General features: G+C 36.4%; 2 protein-coding genes across 15 annotated transcripts in view; both read right to left on the bottom strand.

Annotated features, from left to right (window-relative positions):
- IMPG2 (interphotoreceptor matrix proteoglycan 2) overlaps positions 1-4,066 on the bottom strand; it is a 78,453-nt gene extending 74,387 nt beyond the window's left edge. For all 6 annotated transcript variants that reach the window (XM_061426701.1, XM_061426711.1, XM_061426692.1 and 3 more), the window contains exons 1-2: positions 2,846-4,066; positions 2,141-2,392 (exon numbers count right to left, since the gene is read on the bottom strand). In XM_061426701.1, coding sequence (XP_061282685.1) covers positions 2,141-2,392; positions 2,846-3,026 — 433 coding nt within the window. In that variant the 5' untranslated portion in view covers positions 3,027-4,066. The remainder of the gene's footprint in view (positions 1-2,140; positions 2,393-2,845) is intronic.
- Positions 4,067-4,154: 88 nt separating this feature from the next.
- SENP7 (SUMO specific peptidase 7) overlaps positions 4,155-20,789 on the bottom strand; it is a 171,947-nt gene continuing 155,312 nt past the window's right edge. For 8 of the 9 annotated variants that reach the window (XM_061426761.1, XM_061426830.1, XM_061426772.1 and 5 more), the window contains 7 exons: positions 20,087-20,179; positions 19,324-19,448; positions 18,303-18,355; positions 11,727-11,770; positions 11,567-11,635; positions 10,618-10,768; positions 4,155-5,975 (listed from right to left, as the gene is read on the bottom strand). In XM_061426761.1, the coding sequence (XP_061282745.1) occupies positions 5,838-5,975; positions 10,618-10,768; positions 11,567-11,635; positions 11,727-11,770; positions 18,303-18,355; positions 19,324-19,448; positions 20,087-20,179 (673 nt within the window). In that variant the 3' untranslated portion in view covers positions 4,155-5,837. The remainder of the gene's footprint in view (positions 5,976-10,617; positions 10,769-11,566; positions 11,636-11,726; positions 11,771-18,302; positions 18,356-19,323; positions 19,449-20,086; positions 20,180-20,789) is intronic. The other variant, XM_061426786.1, reaches the window with a different exon arrangement.

Here is a 20,789-nt window from a genome sequence, read left to right on the forward strand (position 1 = left end):
TCAAACTACCAGACCACCTTACCTGTCTCCTGAGAAACCTATATGCAGGACAAGAAGCAACACTTAAACATGGAACAACTGGACATGATTCAAAATTGAGAGAAAGGAGTACAACAAGGCTGTATACTGTCCCCCTGCTTATTTAACTGCTATGCAGAGTACATCATGCAAAATGCCAGGCTGGATGAAGCACAAGCTGGAGTCAAGACCACCAGGAGAAATATCAGCAACCTCAGATACGTAGATGATACCACTCCAATGGCAGAAAATGAAGAGGAATTAAAGAGCCTTTCATGATGGTGAAAGAGGAGAGGGAAAAAGCTGGCTAAAAACTACTGTTTGAACTAAGTTCAAACAAATTTTGAACTTAGCTCAACACTGAACTAAGTTCAAACAAAATGTTTGAACTAAACATTCAAAAAACTAAGATCATGGCATTCGGTCCCACCACCTCATGGCAAACAGATGGGGAAAAAGTAGAAGCAGCGACAGTTTTATTGAAATCATTGCTGCTGGTTTCAGTATTTGGACCCACCAGCCAATAAGAATATTTCTTAGTTCTTGCTTAAAAAAAATAAGACATACTGAACTGTGTAAAATGCACCCATGAAATTGAGACTGTGCTACATAAGTACTACAACACAAAGTAAACCAAGTAGATGTAGAAAATTCATCTTTTCAAAGGATGAAAGTACCAAATGTTGTCAAGATGTAAATCATTCTTTTAACTAGAGTTTCTGAATCAGTATGGAAATGGTTCTAGAAGGGGAAAAGAGACCTCTGAGAACTTCCTCTTAAAGGAGGTTAAATATACCATCAGATAAGATTAAGGAGAGGAAAATGTTGAAGTAGTGATAGATTCTCTTTTCTTGGGCTCCAAAATCACTGTGGATGGTGACTGCAAGCCATGAAATTAAAAGACGTTTGTTCCTTGAAAGGAAAGCTATTGCAAACCTGAAGTGAAGTGAAGTGAAAGTCACTCAGTCGTGTACAACTATTTGCGATCCCATGGACTATACAGTCCATGTGATTCTCTAGGCCAGAATACTGGAGTGATTAGCCCTTTCCTTCCCCAGGGGATCTTCCCAACCCAGGGATTGAACCCAGGTCTCCTGCATTGCAGGCAGATTCTTTACCAACTGAGCCACAAGGGAAGCCCAAGAATACTAGAGGTGGGTAGTCCATCCTTTTGCCAGCAGATCTTCCCTACCCATGAATTGAACCAGGGTCTCCTGCATTGCAGGCAAATTCTTTACCAACTGAGCTATCAGGGAAGCCCATGGCAAACCTAGACAGCGTATTAAAAAGCAGAAGCATCACTTTGCCAACAAAGGTCTGTATGGTCAAAACTACAGGTTTTTTTTCAGTAGTCATGTACAGATGTGAGCGTTGGACCAGAAAGAAGGTGGAAGAATTGATGCTTTTGAACAGTGGTGTTGGAGAAGACTCTTGAGAGCCCCTTGGACTGCAAGGAGATCAAACTAGAAATCCTAAAGGAAATCAACCCTGAATATTCATTGGGAGGACTGATGCTGAGGCTGAAGCTCCAGTACTTTGGCCACCTGATGTGAAGAGCCGACTCAGTGGAAAAGACTGATGTTGGGAGAGATTGAAGGCAAAAGGAGAAGGGGCAACAGAGGATGAGACGGTAAGATACCATCACAGATTCAACAAACAAGGAGATAGTGGAGGACAAAGGAGCCTGGCATGCTGCAGTCCACTGAGCTGCAAAGAGTCAGACATGATTTAGTGAATGAACAACAATCTTTCCCCCATGGTAACCATAAGTTTTTTCCTACATCTGTGACTCTATTTCTATTTTGTAAATAAGTTCATTTGTACCATTTTTTTTACACTCTACATACAAGTGATACTTTATGATAAACTGGTACTTTTAAAGTACTTAAATGATTTTAAACCATGTCCATGTCCTCTCTTGAAATAACATAAACTTTTCTCTGAAGCTATATAAATACCAAATTCTTAATAAGTCTGTTTTCCATGGTTAGTAGAAAGATAATATTTGGTTCAGTCTCTACCAAAAGTATGACAAATTTTGAATTGTAAAGAAATACAACAACTGTTTTCGAACTACGTTTGAATTTCACCATGGAGCCCAAGGGTATGAATATTTGCTTACCTCGGACTTTAAAATATTTCACATGGTTTGCCACAGCCTCTGTAACACTTTCATCTGGGCAAGTTTTCACACCATTAGGAAATAAAGTAGATCGCTTTCTTCTGAGCAACCAATGTCTCTCAGTTTCTCTGCTGTCCAGAGGTTGTTTCTTTTTAGCAGATAGAGAAGAATCTGTGGATTCTGAGTCAGTCTGGAGAAAAGAAACTGTACTCTTGGGTTCTTGGATCTCTTCTAAAGACAAGTATGTTTGTGCTACAGAGTGAAAGCATAAACAAAACTGATGATGATGAATGAAGATACAGAATGAGAGGAAATAAACAAAAACTGACATCTGCACTATGTCTGGATTTTTAACTCAATGTTCAAATTACAGGCCTATATGCTTCAAGAGAATGACGTATTCAATTTTTTCTCCATTTAATTCCTCCTCTTTATTTCAAGACTGTTAGTAATTGAAACCAAGTATATATTCAATTACAACACAAGAAATAAGAAGAGGTAAGGTCTGAATCAAAAAACATTAATGAAGAGGAAAACCAGAATTATTGAAGAAATTATCACACAGTTTAAATGAAGCAATATTAAAGATTGATAGAGTAATATTTGATTCAATTCCTTACAGCAATCATACCAAATAATGTTTTTAGAGAAAATATACTACAGATATAAAGAAAAATTTAAAAAGTAACACAGATTTTTAAATACCTGTTAACGATGGAAGGTTTCCTTCTATCAGGACAAATATCAAAATACACAGAGAAATCTTCCCAAAATGAGGAAACATAATCATTTGAGCCAAAACCAAAAGGAGGAGGAGAGGCCAAACTCTGTAACTGAAAAGCCTTGAAATGTCCAGTAACAAACTGTTACAGAAGAAGTCTAACATTTATAAGTTTATGTTTAAGAACTAACAACCATTCCAAAATCATTATAAATTAGCTGAATAAAAATGGTGTCCTTTCAAAGTACCTCTCCCTTCTTTTCTGAAATAACTAACATGCTATGAGAGCAGGAGAGATAAGCTAATTAGGACAGATGGGAAGAGACAATTTCTTTGTTCTAATCTAGTCAGCTAAGCTCTTTACTAACACTATCCTTGCCTTTAATAAGCAGTCCACATAAAAATAATGTTTCCCCAAAAATAATAATGTTACACATACAACTCAGAATTTTACAATTTTTCTCCATCTATTAGATTTACATATTCTCTGATATTCTCTACAACTGATTTAGAAGCATAAAATGCCCAGACCAACTATACTTGTCTACATCAGAAATAGAGAACTACATATAAAATAAAATCAGTTTTCTTGGAGCTGTTTCTGTTTATAATAAATCTACTGTCTTGTAAGCTACTGTCTGTCCCTCCTTGATTAAAAAACTTGAAAATCTTCCACTGTAACCACTCTATCTCCTTCCTCATCTATAAAATAGAACAGGAATAGTAAAAATAACTCATGATAGAGATAGTGTAAGCATTACAGAAATATTAAACTTTTTCTAAATCCTAGTTAAGTGACTGGCTTATGACTTTAAAAAGAAAGTCGTTTGTTTTTTTATCCCAAGAATTGTGAAATAAAAACAGTATTAGCTTCTTTAAGAAGGCTTTCCCTTTCCACTGACAACGCTCTTGCAACCTCTCTACCAGCTCTCAGTATCACAGTCACACACATACCCTAAGCTGAACACACTCTGGTGATGCCAAAGAAACCATGATTTTTTTAAACAAGCATACTGAAACTGTTCATGTGTTCATTTCTCCTATTAGACTATAAATGACCTAGGAATAAGAGCTGTCATTCATTTTTTTCTACCTTGTACATTTCCTGATAGTAGTAGATGCTCAAAAAATGTTCCCTGAACCGACAATCAAAATTAGCATATGCCTGTTAAAACAGAAGAAAAATTAATCTAAGCATCAACTATATGACATGTACTGAGTATCACACAATTTAAAATTTCTATCTAAAAATCGGTCACCTTTTGTAAGGAAAAAAATTACACCTCAGCCTAATGAATTGGAAATATGTTTAATATAAAATGTTGGTATTCTCAAAGCATTATTTCCATATGAATTTACAAAAATGGATTTTAAACAATCTTCAAAACATATAAGGGACAGTGGTTTCTTTGAAAAACATACAAACAAAAGTTAAGAAGTCACAATAAGATGTATTATATACTTGTTTTCCCAAAATTAGATATACAAAACAATGAATAGTCATCTAAAAAAGTTCCCTCCCCAACAAAGACACTGGGAATGAAACATGTAATTATAATTGTTTTTATAGGAACTCTCCAAAGGACAAATATCTTTAACAATAAAAAGGTGATGACACAAACATAAGGACACTAAGGCTTAACTCAAGTCACATGATTCTGAAATAAAACATCCCAATTGTTAGCTTCATCTTAAATTGCCTTTCCTTCACTGCTATACAGTTACAACATAAATCTAAGAGATGCCTAAAAGAGAAGATTAAAATAATATTATTAAAAAAATTTTCTTATCTGAGAAAATACAATATAATTGTCCCCTCAAAATATTCCTGATAACATTAGAAGGTTGTAAAGAGTTGAATCATATGTAATACCATCATTATCACATCAATTCAGGACTGTTACCTGTCAGAACATTTAATAAAAACTTATGCTCCATCTGGTTCTTAAGTCTCTAAAAATTACAATTGAAAAATATAAAAGCAATGAAAGCAATCTGGCTTTTGCAGACAAATACTGGGTAAACAGAGCTATAAAATTATGTATTCAGTCCTAACAATTAGTATATAAGAATTTGAGGATTTTTTTTTTAATTAAAGTTATGAAGACACCAGTTTTATCTTCTATACTTACAGAAACTGTATACATATTCTGGGATGTCAGAGTAGGATAGGAGTCAATATTTACATAGCTATACCTCAAATAAACTAAGTTGAGCTACATATGCAATTTTTTGTGATAGCTAAATTTTTTGCTCCAAATTCACTCTGAATGAACGAACTAAATTCTCAGATCCCCACACATGACAGCAAAAGAAACAAAACAAACAACAGTTAGAGGAACAGTTCCATTTAGCAACTGAGAAAAATAAGCTGCGCTTTGAAAGAGTGAATTCTTATCACCATCCTAACATTGTTTTCTCTTATGCTATACAGAAGGGATGCCGTAAATGGCATTTTCTGAAGCCTTGATACTAAATTCTTTTTTTAAAAAAATACATAGTATTCATACTGCATGCTTGAGCTGCAAAGAATAAAACTACAATACAATGTGACTTGTCAACCAATTTGACAAGCACTGGGGCTGGCACCAGGGAGGACCTAACTCCCTTCCACTCCCAGTTATGTGGAAGTACAGATCACACAGCTGTATTATCTACAAAAACATTCCCACATTACATATACTATTGCATAATCCAATCATATTTAATCAGAAAATATTTATGAAATATTTTGAATCAAATATTTATGAAACTTTAATTCCTATCTAATACATTAATCTATATTACACCCATTTCCACTCCATCTATCAGATCCCAACAATTCTAATAATATGTCTTATATATTTTAAATAATGTACAATGACTTATAAAACTACTGCAAGTTATTTTCTTCTCTGTGAGCTGGCCAACACAAATGCCGGTAAGCGGCTTTCCAGTAATCGTATAGAGCATCTGTGTCATGTTTGTACAGATTAACTAGCTACTGCTGCCCTTCTGCTGCTGTAAATGAAGCTTCAAAATGAGCTCTCGAATATCTTCCCGTTTGGTCTTTATTACATGACGAGGGAACCATTTCTCCAGATGAATTGGAAGTTCAAAGTTAACAATAGGATCCTAATGAGAGAAAAGACAATGTAATCACTTTAGCAGTATAATTCAAATTCGCTCAAAATTCATTTTTATAAGAAATGAGAAATTGCTAACTTTTTAAAATAACAAATCCCATTGCTGGGCATACACACTGAGGAAACCAGAAGGGAAAGAGACACGTGTACCCCAATGTTCATCGCAGCACTGTTTATAATAGCCAGGACATGGAAACAACCTAGATGTCTATCAGAAGATGAATGGATAAGAAAGCTGTGGTACATATACACAATGGAGTATTACTCAGCCATTAAAAAGAAAACATTTGAATCAGTTCTAATGAGATGGATGAAACTGGAGCCTATTATACAGAGTGAAGTAAGCCAGAAGGAAAAACACCAATACAATATAATAACGCATATATATGGAATTTAGAAAGATGGTAACAATAACCCTGTGTACGAGACAGCAAAAGAGACACTGATGTATAAAACAGTCTTATGGACTCTGTGAGAGAGGGAGAGGGTGGGATGATTTGGGAGAATGGCATTGAAACATGTAAAATATCATGTATGAAATGAGATGCCAGTCCAGGTTCGATGCACCATACTGGATGCTTGGGGCTAGTGCACTGGGACGACCCAGAGGGATGGTATGGGGAGGGAGGAGGGAGGGGGGTTCAGGAAGGGGAACACATGTATACCTGTGGCGGATTCATTTTGATATTTGGCAAAACTAATACAATTATGTAAAGTTTAAAAATAAAATAAAAAAAAAATAACAGCTTTAGTGAGACATAATTCACATAACATACAATTCACCTAAAGTATTCAATCAAATGATTTTCAGTATATTCAAAGTTGTGCAACCATCACCACAATCAACTTCAGAGTATTTTCATTAAACTGCTAACTTTCGAACATCAAAATTAAACACCATATGTTCTGCTACAATTCATTTAAGTGAATTAGCGCAAACAGAATTAGTAAACAATGCTTCAGTACAACATAGAAGTCAGGTTGGTTTGAACACCATCTTCTCCAACATGTTACTATTTTGTACTATTAAAACAAAGAGAAAAGCCAGCAGTAAATGAAGAATCTCAGATAAAAAACAGAAAATTCTACATTAGTACCTTCTTTTAGTCTAGGAAAACAACCAATTTAGTAGTTTCAAGAATTGCTACATTTTCCATTATGTTAAGCTTAACAAGGAAGTTGCAACTGCAAAGACAATTCTGCCTGTCTTCAAGAAAATAAACAAATAAATGCTGAAGACTACCCCAGATCAAGAACCTGATCTGCCTCTTGAGAAATCTGTATGCAGGTCAGGAAGCAACAGCTAGAACTGGACATGGAACAACAGACTGGTTCCAAATAGGAAAAGGAGTACATCAAGGCTGTAAATTGTCACCCTGCTTATTTAACTTATATGCAGAGTACATCATGAGAAACGCTGGACTGGAAGAAGCACAAGCTGGAATCAAGATTGCCAGGAGAAATAGCAATAACCTCAGATATGCAGATGACACCACCCTTATGGCAGAAAGTGAAGAGGAACTAAAAAGCCTCTTGATGAAAGTGAAAGAGGAGAGTGAAAAAGTTGGCTTAAAGCTCAACATTCAGAAAACGAAGATCATGGCATCCGGTCCCATCACTTCATGGGAAATAGATGGGGAAACAGTGGAAACAGTGTCAGACTTTATTTTGGGGGGCTCCAAAATCACTGCAGATGGTGACTGCAGCCATGAAATGAAAAGATGCTTACTCCTTAGAAGGAAAGTTATGACCAACCTAGATAGCATATTCAAAAGCAGAGACATAACTTTGCCAACAAAGGTCCGTCTAGTCAAGGCTATGGTTTTTCCTGTGGTCATGTATGGATGTGAGTGTTGGACTGTGAAGAAGGCTGAGCGCCGAAGAATTGATGCTTTTGAACGTGGTGTTGGAGAAGACTCTTGAGAGTCCCTTGGACTGCAAGGAGATCCAATCAGTCCATTCTGAAGGAGATCAGCGCTGGGATTTCTTTGGAGGGAATGATGCTGAAGCTGAAACTCCAGTACTTTGGCCATCTCATGCGAAGAGCTGACTCATTGGAAAAGACTCTGATGCTGGGAGGGATTGAGGGCAGGAGGAGAAGGGGACGACAGAGGATGAGATGGCTGGATGGCATCACTGACTCGATGGACTTGAGTCTGAGTGAACTCCGGGAGTTTGTGATGGACAGGGAGGCCTGGCGTGCTGCGATTCATGGGGTCGCAAAGAGTCGGACACGACTGAGCGACTGAACTGAACTGAACTGACCCTAGATCATGTTTATAAATCTGATGAAACTATTAGAAGCTAGATGTAAGAAGGACTTACTTAAAAAGGAATGGAGTATTACTCAGCCATTAAAAAGAATACATTTGAATCAGTTCTAATGAGGTGGATGAAACTGGAGCCTATTATACAGAGTGAAGTAAGCCAGAAGGAAAAACAGAAATACAGTATACTAACGCATATATATGGAATTTAGAAAGATGGTAACAATAACCTGGTGTACGAGATAGCAAAAGAGACACTGATGTATAGAACAGTCTTATGGACTCTGTGGGAGAGGGAGAGGGTGGGAAGATTTGGGAGAGTGACATTGAAACATGTAGAATATCATGTAAGAAACGAGTTGCCAGTCCAGGTTCGATGCGCGATACTGGATGCTTGGGGCTGGTGCACTGGGACGACCCAGAGGGATGGTATGGGGAGGGAGGAGGGAGGAGGGTTCAGGATGGGGAACACATGTATGCCTGTGGTGGATTCATTTTGATATTTGGCAAAACTAATACAATTATGTAAAGTTTAAAAATAAAATAAAATTTAAAAGGAAAAAATAAATAAATAAATCAGAACATTAAAGTCTTTAAAATATTTGTAACAATCTGATAACCATGACATTATCTTGTTTTAGTCTGTATTTTCTTGATCACAACTGTAGTTAGATATCTGCTCTTATATTTCTGTTAGTAGAATTATCTTACTGATGTAACATTTCATCTTCTGTACTCATTTGTTTTCTGTGAGTTGTCTTTTATTATTTATTTAACTGATCTATACGATTTTTGTAAATTTCTTCCTTCACAAAGAATCCATTTTTATTTACAGTTGGAGGTGCAAATCAAAGTTTCTGTTTGACTTTAATGTATGCTTCAAAATGTTGCCAAATGTATTAAATAATAAATTACTTCAAAGATTTGGAATATTACTTTTTCATATAAAATTTATCATATGTTCATGAAAAAAAAAAAAAGGAAATTAAGAATCCCAGGGTTTAAAGCTGAAATGATGGGCTGACTGTGATTCTAGGAGCATATGTCAGTGGAAATTTAACTGTGTAAGTATTTTTATTAGAATTAATGTTGTTTTTCTTAGGCCTAGTTACAAAGTTCCACAGGTTTTGAGTGATCAATCTGAAACCTGTTTTTTTCCACCCACTGTCTGTTATATTAGTGCACAAATTTGTGAAACACAAGGTTTAGTTTTTTGAGTTCCCCACCCCCTAGGAATCTTAAGTGGTGCTACAACCTAAATGAGATGTATACTCTACAGACTGGGGCTACATAAAGTAAAATTATATAGCAGATTCAGAATATGTTATGTAATAAGACATTCTGGATAATCTAAAAACAAAATCAAATCTCTTTGGAAAGAGTATTAGAAGATCAGAATTCTCATCCTATAAGGCAGTTCCAGTGTAGAATAAAAAAGGAAAAAGAAAACATAATAACACATTTAGTGGTTTCCATTATGTATACCATCTTCTACTATAATCAATTCTCCCCAATTATATCAAAAGTTGTAACTGCATACTATAACCTTCATGCTTTGAAAGTACATTTAAGGATTATCTAAACAAGCCTCTGGTCAAAAATACCCTGTTTCTACAGCCATCTTCATAAATAATACTGGTTATGACTGAAGTAATAAGCTAACAGTTAAAAAAAAAAAGAGTGATTCCTTACTATTTAAAACTCTTTTTAATAACAGTTCGTATAGAATCTCTGACGAGCTAGAAAATAATACCCATTCTTGTCATTGTACTTATGTAGCTGATGGTTTTCTGAGATTCTTCAATACACAAGTCTTTGGTCTTGAAATTTTTCTTCAGCTTTGTCTGTCTTATTCTCTCTCTGCCTCGAATCCATCTGCGACTCCAATTATATGTAAATTAGACTTTTGACTGTACCATACTTGTCTCTTTTGCGCTGCTCTCTTCTTTACATGCTTTTTCCTTTCTTAGCTACAGTGGGATACTTTCTAGTGTCCTTTTTTAAAGTTCCCTAATCCTGTCTTCTGTTGTATTCAGTCTGCTATTAAACCCAGCCAGTAAGTTCTTAATTTTAGATATATCAGTATGCACTTTCAGTTCTAGAATATCCACTCAACACTTTTTTTAAAAGCAGATTCCATTTTCACCCATATTGTTCATCTTTGACTATTTTCTCCAATAAATTAATCAAATTATTTTAAAGTTCTTATCTTTTAACTCCAATATTTGGGTTATATATGGTTCTATGTCTTTTTTTTTTTTTTCTTGATTACCTCTAACATTTTCCTGCTTCTTTGCTTGCCCAATAATTTGTGATTATATGTTAGTAACTGTGAATAAAAAACTTATTTATATCTTTACATACCTTAAAGAAGCTTTCCACATATTGCAGTAAATACACACCACAATCACTGCTATTATCCTGTTTAGGAACTTTAGGGCACAGGTCCACCATGTTTGTTTTGCTGAATTCACGATGAGTTTTTCGTTTAACTTCCCATTCTACCTCTAAATACCTTAAATCAACAAAATGTAGAGTGATGTGAATAGAACTTTCTTTACTGTTATGTAAACTTTCACAAGGACTTCCCTGGTGGCTCAGATGGTAAAGTGTCTGTCTACAATGCAGGAGACCTGGGTTAGAGCCCTGGGTTGGGAAGATCCCCTGGAGAAGGAAATGGCAACCCACTCCAGTACAATTGCCTGGAAAATCCCATGGACAGAGGTGCCTGGTAGGCTACAGTCTATGGGGTCGCAAAGAGTCGGACACGACTGAGCAACTTCACTTTCACTTTTCACTTTCAAACTTTCACGAAGATGTAAAAGCATCTGCCGCCAAATATGTTGCCTCCAGCCACATTTCAAAAGACTTAAACCTTAACAGCACAAATTATAACTTGTGAGGCTTCAAAAATGCTAATAAAATCATCTGAGTTTCAAACTAAAAACTAGACTTTTTTCAACAACTCAACTTTTACAACTTATATAAGTCACTTATATTTACAAAGTAAACTTCAGTTGCTAGTTTTTTCCAGATCCTATAGCAAATTTTAAAATTACCAACAGACACACAAAATAAGAATGTGAAAGAGTTTTTTCCTAAAGTGTTACTTTTGTTCAATTGTGAATACAAATTTCAAATTTACTTTTGATATAAATCCTTGAGAAATGTTTTATACATAATGGGGTTATTATTAATTAGATTTATAGACCTCACCTAAGTACTTAATAAAATATAACTTCTGATCTAATTTTTTAAGTAATTAAGGCAACTTACCAATTATTGAGATTATAGTAAAATCATCACTACTTACTCTCGTAAATTCTGAACTGTGTTTTGTATAGAAGCAGCTTTCAAGGAATCTAGTATGAGAATGCATGGCCTATGAAAAGCAAAGAAAGAAATCAAGATGTACGTATTTGTATATGAAGTAAACATAAATATCTAAACTATGTGTTACAGCATGTACGCACCTTTTACACATCTTCTTTGGTACTGTCACATTCATCTCAGGACTCTGAAATAACATGAATTTTTATGACTTTGAAATTAAAGCCAGTTTGAATAAATAAATTTTCAGTCATTTTAAAAAATGTTTCAAATAACTTTAAAATTTCAAATGAGAGTTCTTTTCATCATCTCAACTAAGCCAAATTCGTTTTTAAAATTTATTATTTTCTGTCACTGGTGAAAGACTTTATAAACTTTTACATGTGATGTTAAGAAGTTATGGAGCTTTAAAATAGCCTAAAAACAAACTAGAACTTGAATTACTTGTATTCAGAGTTGCCATCTTAAACAAAGATAAACAAGTTAATTGAATCTGTCCTTAATCACATTTTCTTAACTCAGTAAATGAAGTCAGTAGCGACACACTTCTCCCTTTTGAAGCACAAGAAGCAAAGTATTAATGTATATTAAGGGACAAGAGAGGGCTTCCCTTGTGGCTCAGCTGGTAAAGAATCACCTGCAAAGTGGGAGACCTGGGTTCAGTCCCTGGGTTGGGAAGATCCCCTGGAGCAGGGAAAGGCTTCCCACTCCAGTATTCTGGCCTGGAGAATTCCATGAACTGTATAGTCTATGGGGTTGCAAAGAGTTGGACACAACTGAGCGACTTTTCACTTTCACTTTCAAGGACAAGAGATGGGGTATTTTGTTATTTTTGCTGACAAATTTAAGAATCAATAGATCAAACTTTCTTTAATATGCAGATTTTCTCAGTTATCTTTATTATGCTAATATAACAGTAAATCTCAAAGACGGAAATAGAACACAGGATTTACTCAGCTTCAGTTCAGTTAAGTCGCTCAGTCATGTCCGACTCTTTGCGACCCCAGGAATCGCAGCACGCCAGACCTCCCTGTCCATTACCAAATCCCGGAGTTCACTCAGACTCACATCCATCAAGTCAGTGATGCCATCCAGCCATCTCATCCTCTGTCGTCCCCTTCTCCTCCTGTCCCCAATCCCTCCCAGCAACAGTCTTTTCCAATGAGTCAACTCTTTGCATGAGGTGGCCAAAGTACTGGAGTTTCAGCTTCAGGATCAGTCCTTCCAAAGAAATCCCAGCGCTGATCTCCTTCAGAATGGACTGATTGGATCTCCTTGCAGTCCAAGGGACTCTCAAGAGTCTTCTCCAACACCACAGTTCAAAAGCATCAGTTCTTCGGTGCTCAGCCTTCTTCACAGTCCAACTCTCACATCCATACATGACCACAGGAAAAACCATAGCCTTGACTAGGCGAACCTTTGTTGGCAAAGTAATGTCTCTGCTTTTGAATATGCTATCTAGGTTGGTCATAACTTTCCTTCCAAGGAGTAAGCATCTTTTCATTTCATGGCTGCAGTCACCATCTGCAGTGATTTTGGAGCCCCCAAAAATAAAGTCTGACACTGTTTCCACTGTTTCCCCATCTATTTCCCATGAAGTGATGGGACCGGATGCCATGATCTTCGTTTTCTGAATGTTGAGCTTTAAGCCAACTTTTTCACTCTCCTCTTTCACTTTCATCAAGAGGTTTTTAAGTTCCCCTTCACTTTCTGCCATAAGGGTGATGTCATTTGCATATCTGAGGTTATTGCTATTTCTCCTGGCAATCTTGATTCCAGCTTGTGCTTCTTCTAATCCAGCGTTTCTCATGATGTACTCTGCATATAAGTTAAATAAGCAGGGTGACAATTTACAGCCTTGACGTACTCCTTTTCCTATTTGGAACCAGTCTGTTGTTCCATGTCCAGTTCTAACTGTTGCTTCCTGACCTGCATACAAATTTCTCAAGAGGCAGATCAGGTGGTCTGGTATTCCCATCTCTTTCAGAATTTTCCACAGTTTCTTGTGATCCACAAAGTCAAAGGCTTTGGCATAGTCAATAAAGCAGCAATAGATGTTTTTCTGGAACTCTCTTGCTTTTTCCATGATCCAGCAGATGTTGGCAATTTGATCTCTGGTTCCTCTGCCTTTTCTAAATCCAGCTTCAACTTCAGGGAGTTCACGGTTCACATATTGCTGAAGCACGGCTTGGAGAATTTTGAGCATTACTTTACTAGCATGTGAGATGAGTGCAATTGTGCAGTAGTTTGAGTACTCTTTGGCATTGCCTTTCTTTGGGATTGGAATGAAAACTGACCTTTTCCAGTCCTGTGGCCACTGCTGAGTTTTCCAAATTTGCTGGCATATTGAGTGCAGCACTTTCACAGCATCATCTTTTAGGATTTGAAATAGCTCAACTGGAATTCCATCACCTCCACTAGCTTTGTTCATAGTGATGCTTTGTAAGGCCCACTTGACTTCACATTCCAGGATGTCTGGCTCTAGGGGAGTGATCACACCATCGTGATTATCTGGGTCGTGAAGATCTTTTTTGTGTAGTTCTTCTGTATATTCTTGCCATCTCTTCTTAATATCTTCTGCTTCTGTTAGGTCCATACCATTTCTGTCCTTTATCGAGCCCATCTTTGCATGAAATGTTCCCTTGGTAGCTCTAATTTTCTTGAAGAGATCTCTAGTCTTTCCCATTCTGTTGTTTTCCTCTATTTCTTTGCATTGATCGCTGAGGAAGGCTTTCTTATCTCTTCTTGCTATTCTTTGGAACTCTGCATTCAGATGCTTATATCTTTCCTTTTCTCCTTTGCTTTCGCCTCTCTTCTTTTCACAGCTATTTGTAAGGCCTCCCCAGACAGCCATTTTGCTTTTTTGCATTTCTTTTCCATGGGGATGGTCTTGATCCTTGTCTCCTGTACAATGTCACAAACCTCATTCCATAGTTCATCAGGCACTCTATCTATCAGATCTAGGCCCTTAAATCTATTTCTCACTTCCACTGTATAATCATAAGGGATTTGACTTAGGTCATACCTGAATGGTCTAGTGGTTTTCCCTACTTTCTTCAATTTAAGTCTGAATTTGGCAATAAGGAGTTCATGATCTGAGCCACAGTCAGCTCCTGGTCTTGTTTTTGCTGACTGTATAAGCGTCTCCATCTTTGGCTGCAAAGAATATAATCAATCTGATTTTGGTGTTGACCATCTAGTGATGCCCATGTATAGAGTCTTCTCTTGTGTTGTTGGAAGAGGGTGTTTGTTATGACCAGTGCATTTTCTTGGCAAAACTCTATTAGTCTTTGCCCTGCTTCATTCCGTATTCCAAGGCGAAATTTGCCTGTTACTCCAGGTGTTTCTTGACTTCCTACTTTCGCATTCCAGTCCCCTATAATGAAAAGGACATCTTTTTTGGGTGTTAGTTCTAAAAAGTCTTGTAGGTCTTCAATAGGTTCAACTTCAGCTTCTTCAGCATTACTGGTTGGGGCATAGACTTGGATTACTGTGGTATTGAATGGTTTGCTTTGGAAACGAACAGAGATCATTCTGTCATTTTTGAGATTGCATCCAAGTACAGCATTTCGGACTCTTTTGTTGACCATGATGTTACTCAGTTACTCAGCTTAACTGACTTTAAAATCTTTTTTATCATAAATGCATCTTAAAACAGAACTCAATTTGGGAAACCTGCCTCTAGAAGCAAGAAAAAAACTCCCCTATTCTGCCACGGTGACATTAAAGAAGAAAACCTTCCTTCTGCCCAGTCTGTTCCAGTGACAATAAAGACATAAGCCTTTGCCAGCGAGGCTACTGCTATCTGTATGTAAGAAAAATAATTAGGTGACTACCTTAATCAATTAAGATACCAAATCTAGACCATAAATATCCGTTTAGAGGTATATTTGAAGAAAAGTTAACAGTAACTATCTTAGCCACAGAAGTCATATGGATTAACCATGAGTCCACTTTGAATGATTTTTACCAACAATTTATAAAAATAGAAAGTGGAATGTAAAATATTGTATAGGAGGTGGTGACCAAAACCATCCCAAAGGAAAAAAAAAATGCAAGAAGGCAAAGTGGTTGTCTGAGGAGGCTGAGAAAAGCAGAGAAGCAAAAGGCAAGAGGAAAAGAGAAAGATATACCCAACTGAATGCAAAGTTAAGGAGAATAGTAAGGAGAGATAAGAAAGCTTTTTTACATAACCAATACAAAGAAATAAAGGGAAACAATAGAATGGGAAAGACTAGAGATCTCTTCAAGAAAATTGGAGATATCAAGAGAACATTTCATGCAACAATGGGCATGAAAAAAGAAACAGTAAGGACCTAACAGAAGCAGAAGGGATTAAGGAGCAGCAGCAAGAATATACAGAACTATACAAAAAAAGGTGTTAATGACCTGGATTAATGGCCTGTATAACCATGATAGTGTGGTCACTCACCTAGAAACAGAAAACCTGGAGTGTGACATCAAGTGGGCTTTAGGAAGCATTACTATGAACAAAGCTAGTGGAGGTGATGGAATTCCAGTTGAGCTATTTCAAATCCTAAAAGATAATGCTGTTAAAGTGCTCACTCAATATATCAGCAAATTTGGAAAACTCAGCAGTAGCCACAGGACTAGAAAAAGTCAGTTTTCAATCCAGTCCCAAAGAAGGGCAATGCCAAAGAATGTTCAAACTATCACACAATTGCATTCATTTCACATGCTAGGAAAGTAATGCTAAAAACCCTTCGAGCTAGGCTTCAGCAGTATGTGAACTGAGAATTTCCAGATGTACAAGCTGGATTTAGAAAAGGCAGAGGAAATAGAGATCAAATTGCCAACATTCATTGGATCATAGAGAAAGCAATGGAATTCCAGAAAAACATCCACTTCTGCTTCATTGACTATGCAAAAAGCCTTTGACTATGGAAAATTCTTAAAAGACATGGGAATACCAGACCACCTTACCTGTCTCCTGAGAAACCTATATGTGGGTCAAGAAGCAACAGTCAGAACTGGACATGGAACAACAGAATGGTTCAAAATTGGGAAAGGAGTATATCAAGGCTGTATACTGTCACCCTGCTTATTTAACTTCTATGAGGAGTACATCATATGAAATGCTGGACTGGATGAATCACAGGCTGGAATCAAGATGGTCAGGAAAAATATCAACAACCTCAGGTATGCAAATGATACTACTCTAGTGGCAGAAAGTGAAGAACTAAAGAGCCTCTTGATGTTGGTGAAAGAGGAGAGTAAAAAAGCTGGCTTTAAACTCAACAGTCAAAAAACTAAGATCATGGCATCTGGTCCCATCACTTCATGGCAAACAGAAGAGGAAAAAGTAGAAAGAGTGACAGATTTAGGCTCCAAAATCACTGTGGATGTTGACTGCAGCCATGAAAAGACACTTGGTCCTTGGAAGGAAAGCTAGACAAACCTACACAGTGTATTAAAACCAGAGACAACACTTTGCTGACAAAGGTTTGTATAGTCAAAGCTATGGTTTTTCCAGCAGTCATGTACAGATGTAAGAGCAGGAACTTAAAGAAGGCTGAAAGTGAAAGTCACTCAGTCATGTCAGACTCTTTGCAACTCCATCAACTATACAGTCCATGGAATTCTCTAGGCTAGAATACTGGAGTGGGTAGCCTTTCCCTTCTCCAGGGAATCTTCCCAACCCAGGGATCGAATCCCATCTCCCACATTACAGGCGGATTCTTTACCAGCTGAGCCACAAGGGAAGCCCAAAGAAGGCTGAGCACTGAAAAATTGATGCTTTTGAATTGTGTTGTTGGATAAGACTCTTGAGAGTCTCTGGACTGCAAGGAGATCCAACCAGTCAATCCTAAAAGAAATCAACCCTGAATATTGATTGGAGGACTGATGCTGAAGCTGAAGCTCCAATACTTTGACCACCTGATACAAAGAGCTGTCTCATTGAAAAAGACCCTGATGCTGGGAGAGACTGAGGGCAGGAAGAGAAGGAGGCAACAGAGGATGAGAAGGTTGGATAGCATCACCAACTCCATGGACATGTATTTGAGCTCCCACTAACTCTGGGAGATAGTGAAGGACAGGGAAGCCTGGCATGCTGTAGTCCATGGGATCACAAAGAGTTGGATATGACAGCAAGTGAACAACAATTATTGCAAAAATTGATGAAATGATGAAGAATAAAAGTACATTTTCCCATAGAAATTGGAAAATTAGCTGACCAAGAAAGATGATCAGATAAACTACTAAATAAATGAATCTAGGAAGTTAAAGTAAGATAAACAGATGCAAAAAGAAAGACAATTTCCCTTGATATCTTTCCTATACCAACAAAATAAATCAAAGAATCATGCTGTTGCTGCTGCTGCTAAGTCGCTCTGTGCGACCCCATAGACGGCAGCCCATCAGGCTTCCCCGTCCCTGGGATTCTCCAGGCAAGAATAATGGAGTGGGTTGCCATTTCCTTCTCCAAGGCATGAAAATGAAAAGTGAAAGTGAAGCCGCTCAGTCGTGTCAGACTCTTAGTGACCCCATGGACTGCAGCCCACCAGGCTCCTCCGTCCATGGGATTCTCCAGGCAAGAGTACTAGAGTGGGCTGCCATTGCCTTCTCATAAATCAGCATAATTCAATCATATGGTCCACCTGTATCTGTCATAGCCTACCTAGCTAAGCCTTATTTGAGAGAGAGAATTGTTATATTCATGAGTTTTCCCCCCTTCACATTTATAAAAACACACTTACTTGAGAATCTTCTGTACCTGAGGACAGTGTGGAAGAAGTATGCAGATCATTATCTAGTTAGAAATAACAAAACAGTTATGTGTGTTTATTTTATGTCTACTACAAAGTAGTGGGATAAAAAATGTAATGTGTATGCACACTAGTAGTTAAAGGAAAAAGAATACCTGGGAACTACTCGATTTTTTTTAATGGTTAATATTACAAAAAAATTCAAGTGATAGATAAAACAGACAATGCTTAATCAGCTGTCATCAGACAATACATAAACCCTACAGCCAAATCTTGAAATACCAGTTAGCTGGGCCAGTTTCCTATAAAAATACAACCTTCATAGAATGCTCATTTATCAAAATCTCTGCTGTTTTAACGCAGAGGTCCATTAATTCGCCTAGTAATAATTCTTCTAACACATGATCATAGGGTATTGCATAAATAAACTTTTACAGCACAGGAGAATTAGACAAAATTGAAAATAATCAGTTATTTTTTCAGTTTTTCTTTCTCCCACAAAAGATACAGGCTTTGGCTAGTATTAATGTTAATGACTAATATTAATTGTGCTTGCTGCTTAGGCTACAGCTATAAAATATAGTTTGATTTTTTTCTCAAAGAAAGTAGGCTTATTTACCTACTTAAGATCTATCTGGGTTGCAACATAAAAATCATGGAAGAAAGAGACCCCTATATTACCTAATAAAATTACAAGTGTCAGCACAACCTGTCTTGATTTATACCAAGAGAAAGAAAAAAAGGGTAGATTTCAAGTTATGCCTGAAGATACATGATATGAATTCTTAGCAAGAATATTTTATAAAAAGTGCTATGATAAACTTAACAGTATAACTTTAAAATTACATTTTGTTTATACATGAGTCTACATGAAAATTTCAGATATTCTAATAAACTAAATGATAAAAAATAATTATACTATTTATACAACCTTGCAACCTCATATTGTTCTCTATAATCATTTTACCTTTGCCATCATTATTAAAAATATGATCCACATTAAGTTTATCACCTATTGTTCTGCTGTCATGGTGGGATTCCTCAGCCTGGGAGTACTGGGGTATAGTTTGTGGAAAATCTTCATATACAACTTCTTCTAACCATGGAAAACAAATGACTGCAAGATACCAGTGAGACCTGTTGAAAAAGAAATATAATCTTAACACAAAATCTAAACAATATAGAAGAATATGTTGTAGAACTATAGCTGAGAAGGTGGGTATGACAAATATTAATTCTGAAGAAGTTCACTGTAATATCTGAACAAACATTTCACAACTAATTTAAAAAGTACTACGACTTCTTAGGGTAAAATCTGAGTAATTCAAACTTACTTTTATATAATTAATATTTCCTGCTGAGGATTTGCTTTAATAAATAAACAGACTTACAGCATCATCTTTTTTTCTTTTAGTGCTTAAAGAGTTTGTTCTCTTAAATATTTGAAGATTCACCCTGAATGCTTTTTCTTTTTTGTTTAGAAAATCTTTTCTTGAGTACCCCTCACCTCCAAAAAAAAAAACTATATGCCTCAGTCATTATAGTCTTGTGGGCATTTGTCATTTTATTTTTTTCACTATATACAACATCAGCACTGTCAAACCAAAATCCAAGACAAATAATCTCATTTATTTTAGCTACTTCCTTAGAAAAAATTTAAACGTAACACCTTGATTGATATACCCATACTTTTTTACTGATTACTAATCTAAAAATGCACAAAGTACTTTTCTCCACCCTCCAATTTTTAAAAAAAAATAATCTGAAATACTCACGACTCATTTACAGGCACAAAGATGTAATCTTTGTTAAAGATGTTTATGTGACGAGTCCATGTTCTTACTCTCTTATGTCTTCTCTGAGCCATTCTGGGAATAAAAAGATAGATATATTTGGTAGACAAAAAATTCAAAATTTAAGATAAGAATTTCAAGAGTCATTTTATACACTGAAAAATGCTACTTTTAGTTTATTTAACCATCTTCTTCAAGATACATAATATTTAACAGACTGGAAAATGTGCTTTTATTAACATCTGGCTGTTTTTAAATATGACCACTATTTATAAACATAAAATAATGGATAAGAGAAAGGCAGCAATTCATAAAATGCTCTAGAGATTCTAAAAGTGTCTGGGAACAACTGTATATGAACAGCTATACCTATTTATTCTGATATAAAATACTATCATTAAACCTTAACAGAACTGTCTAAATGTTGTATGTGTGATGAGGGAGTTGTTAAAACTTAACGGAAGAGGAGGGATGAGGTATATATTCTTAAATTTTTAAAGATGAAACTCTTCTCCCTTTATCTCATTTATAGGAATATTATAGAACAAGGAATTCCCTGGCAGTTCAGTGGTTAAGACTTTGCTTTCCAATGCAGAGGATGCAGGTTCGATCCCTGTTCCGGGAGTTAAGACTCCACATGCCTCCTGGACAAAAGACCAAAACATACAACAGAAGCAATATTGTA

The sequence above is a fragment of the Bos javanicus genome, chromosome 1, assembly GCF_032452875.1.
Source record: "Bos javanicus breed banteng chromosome 1, ARS-OSU_banteng_1.0, whole genome shotgun sequence".
Lineage (NCBI taxonomy): Eukaryota > Metazoa > Chordata > Mammalia > Artiodactyla > Bovidae > Bos > Bos javanicus.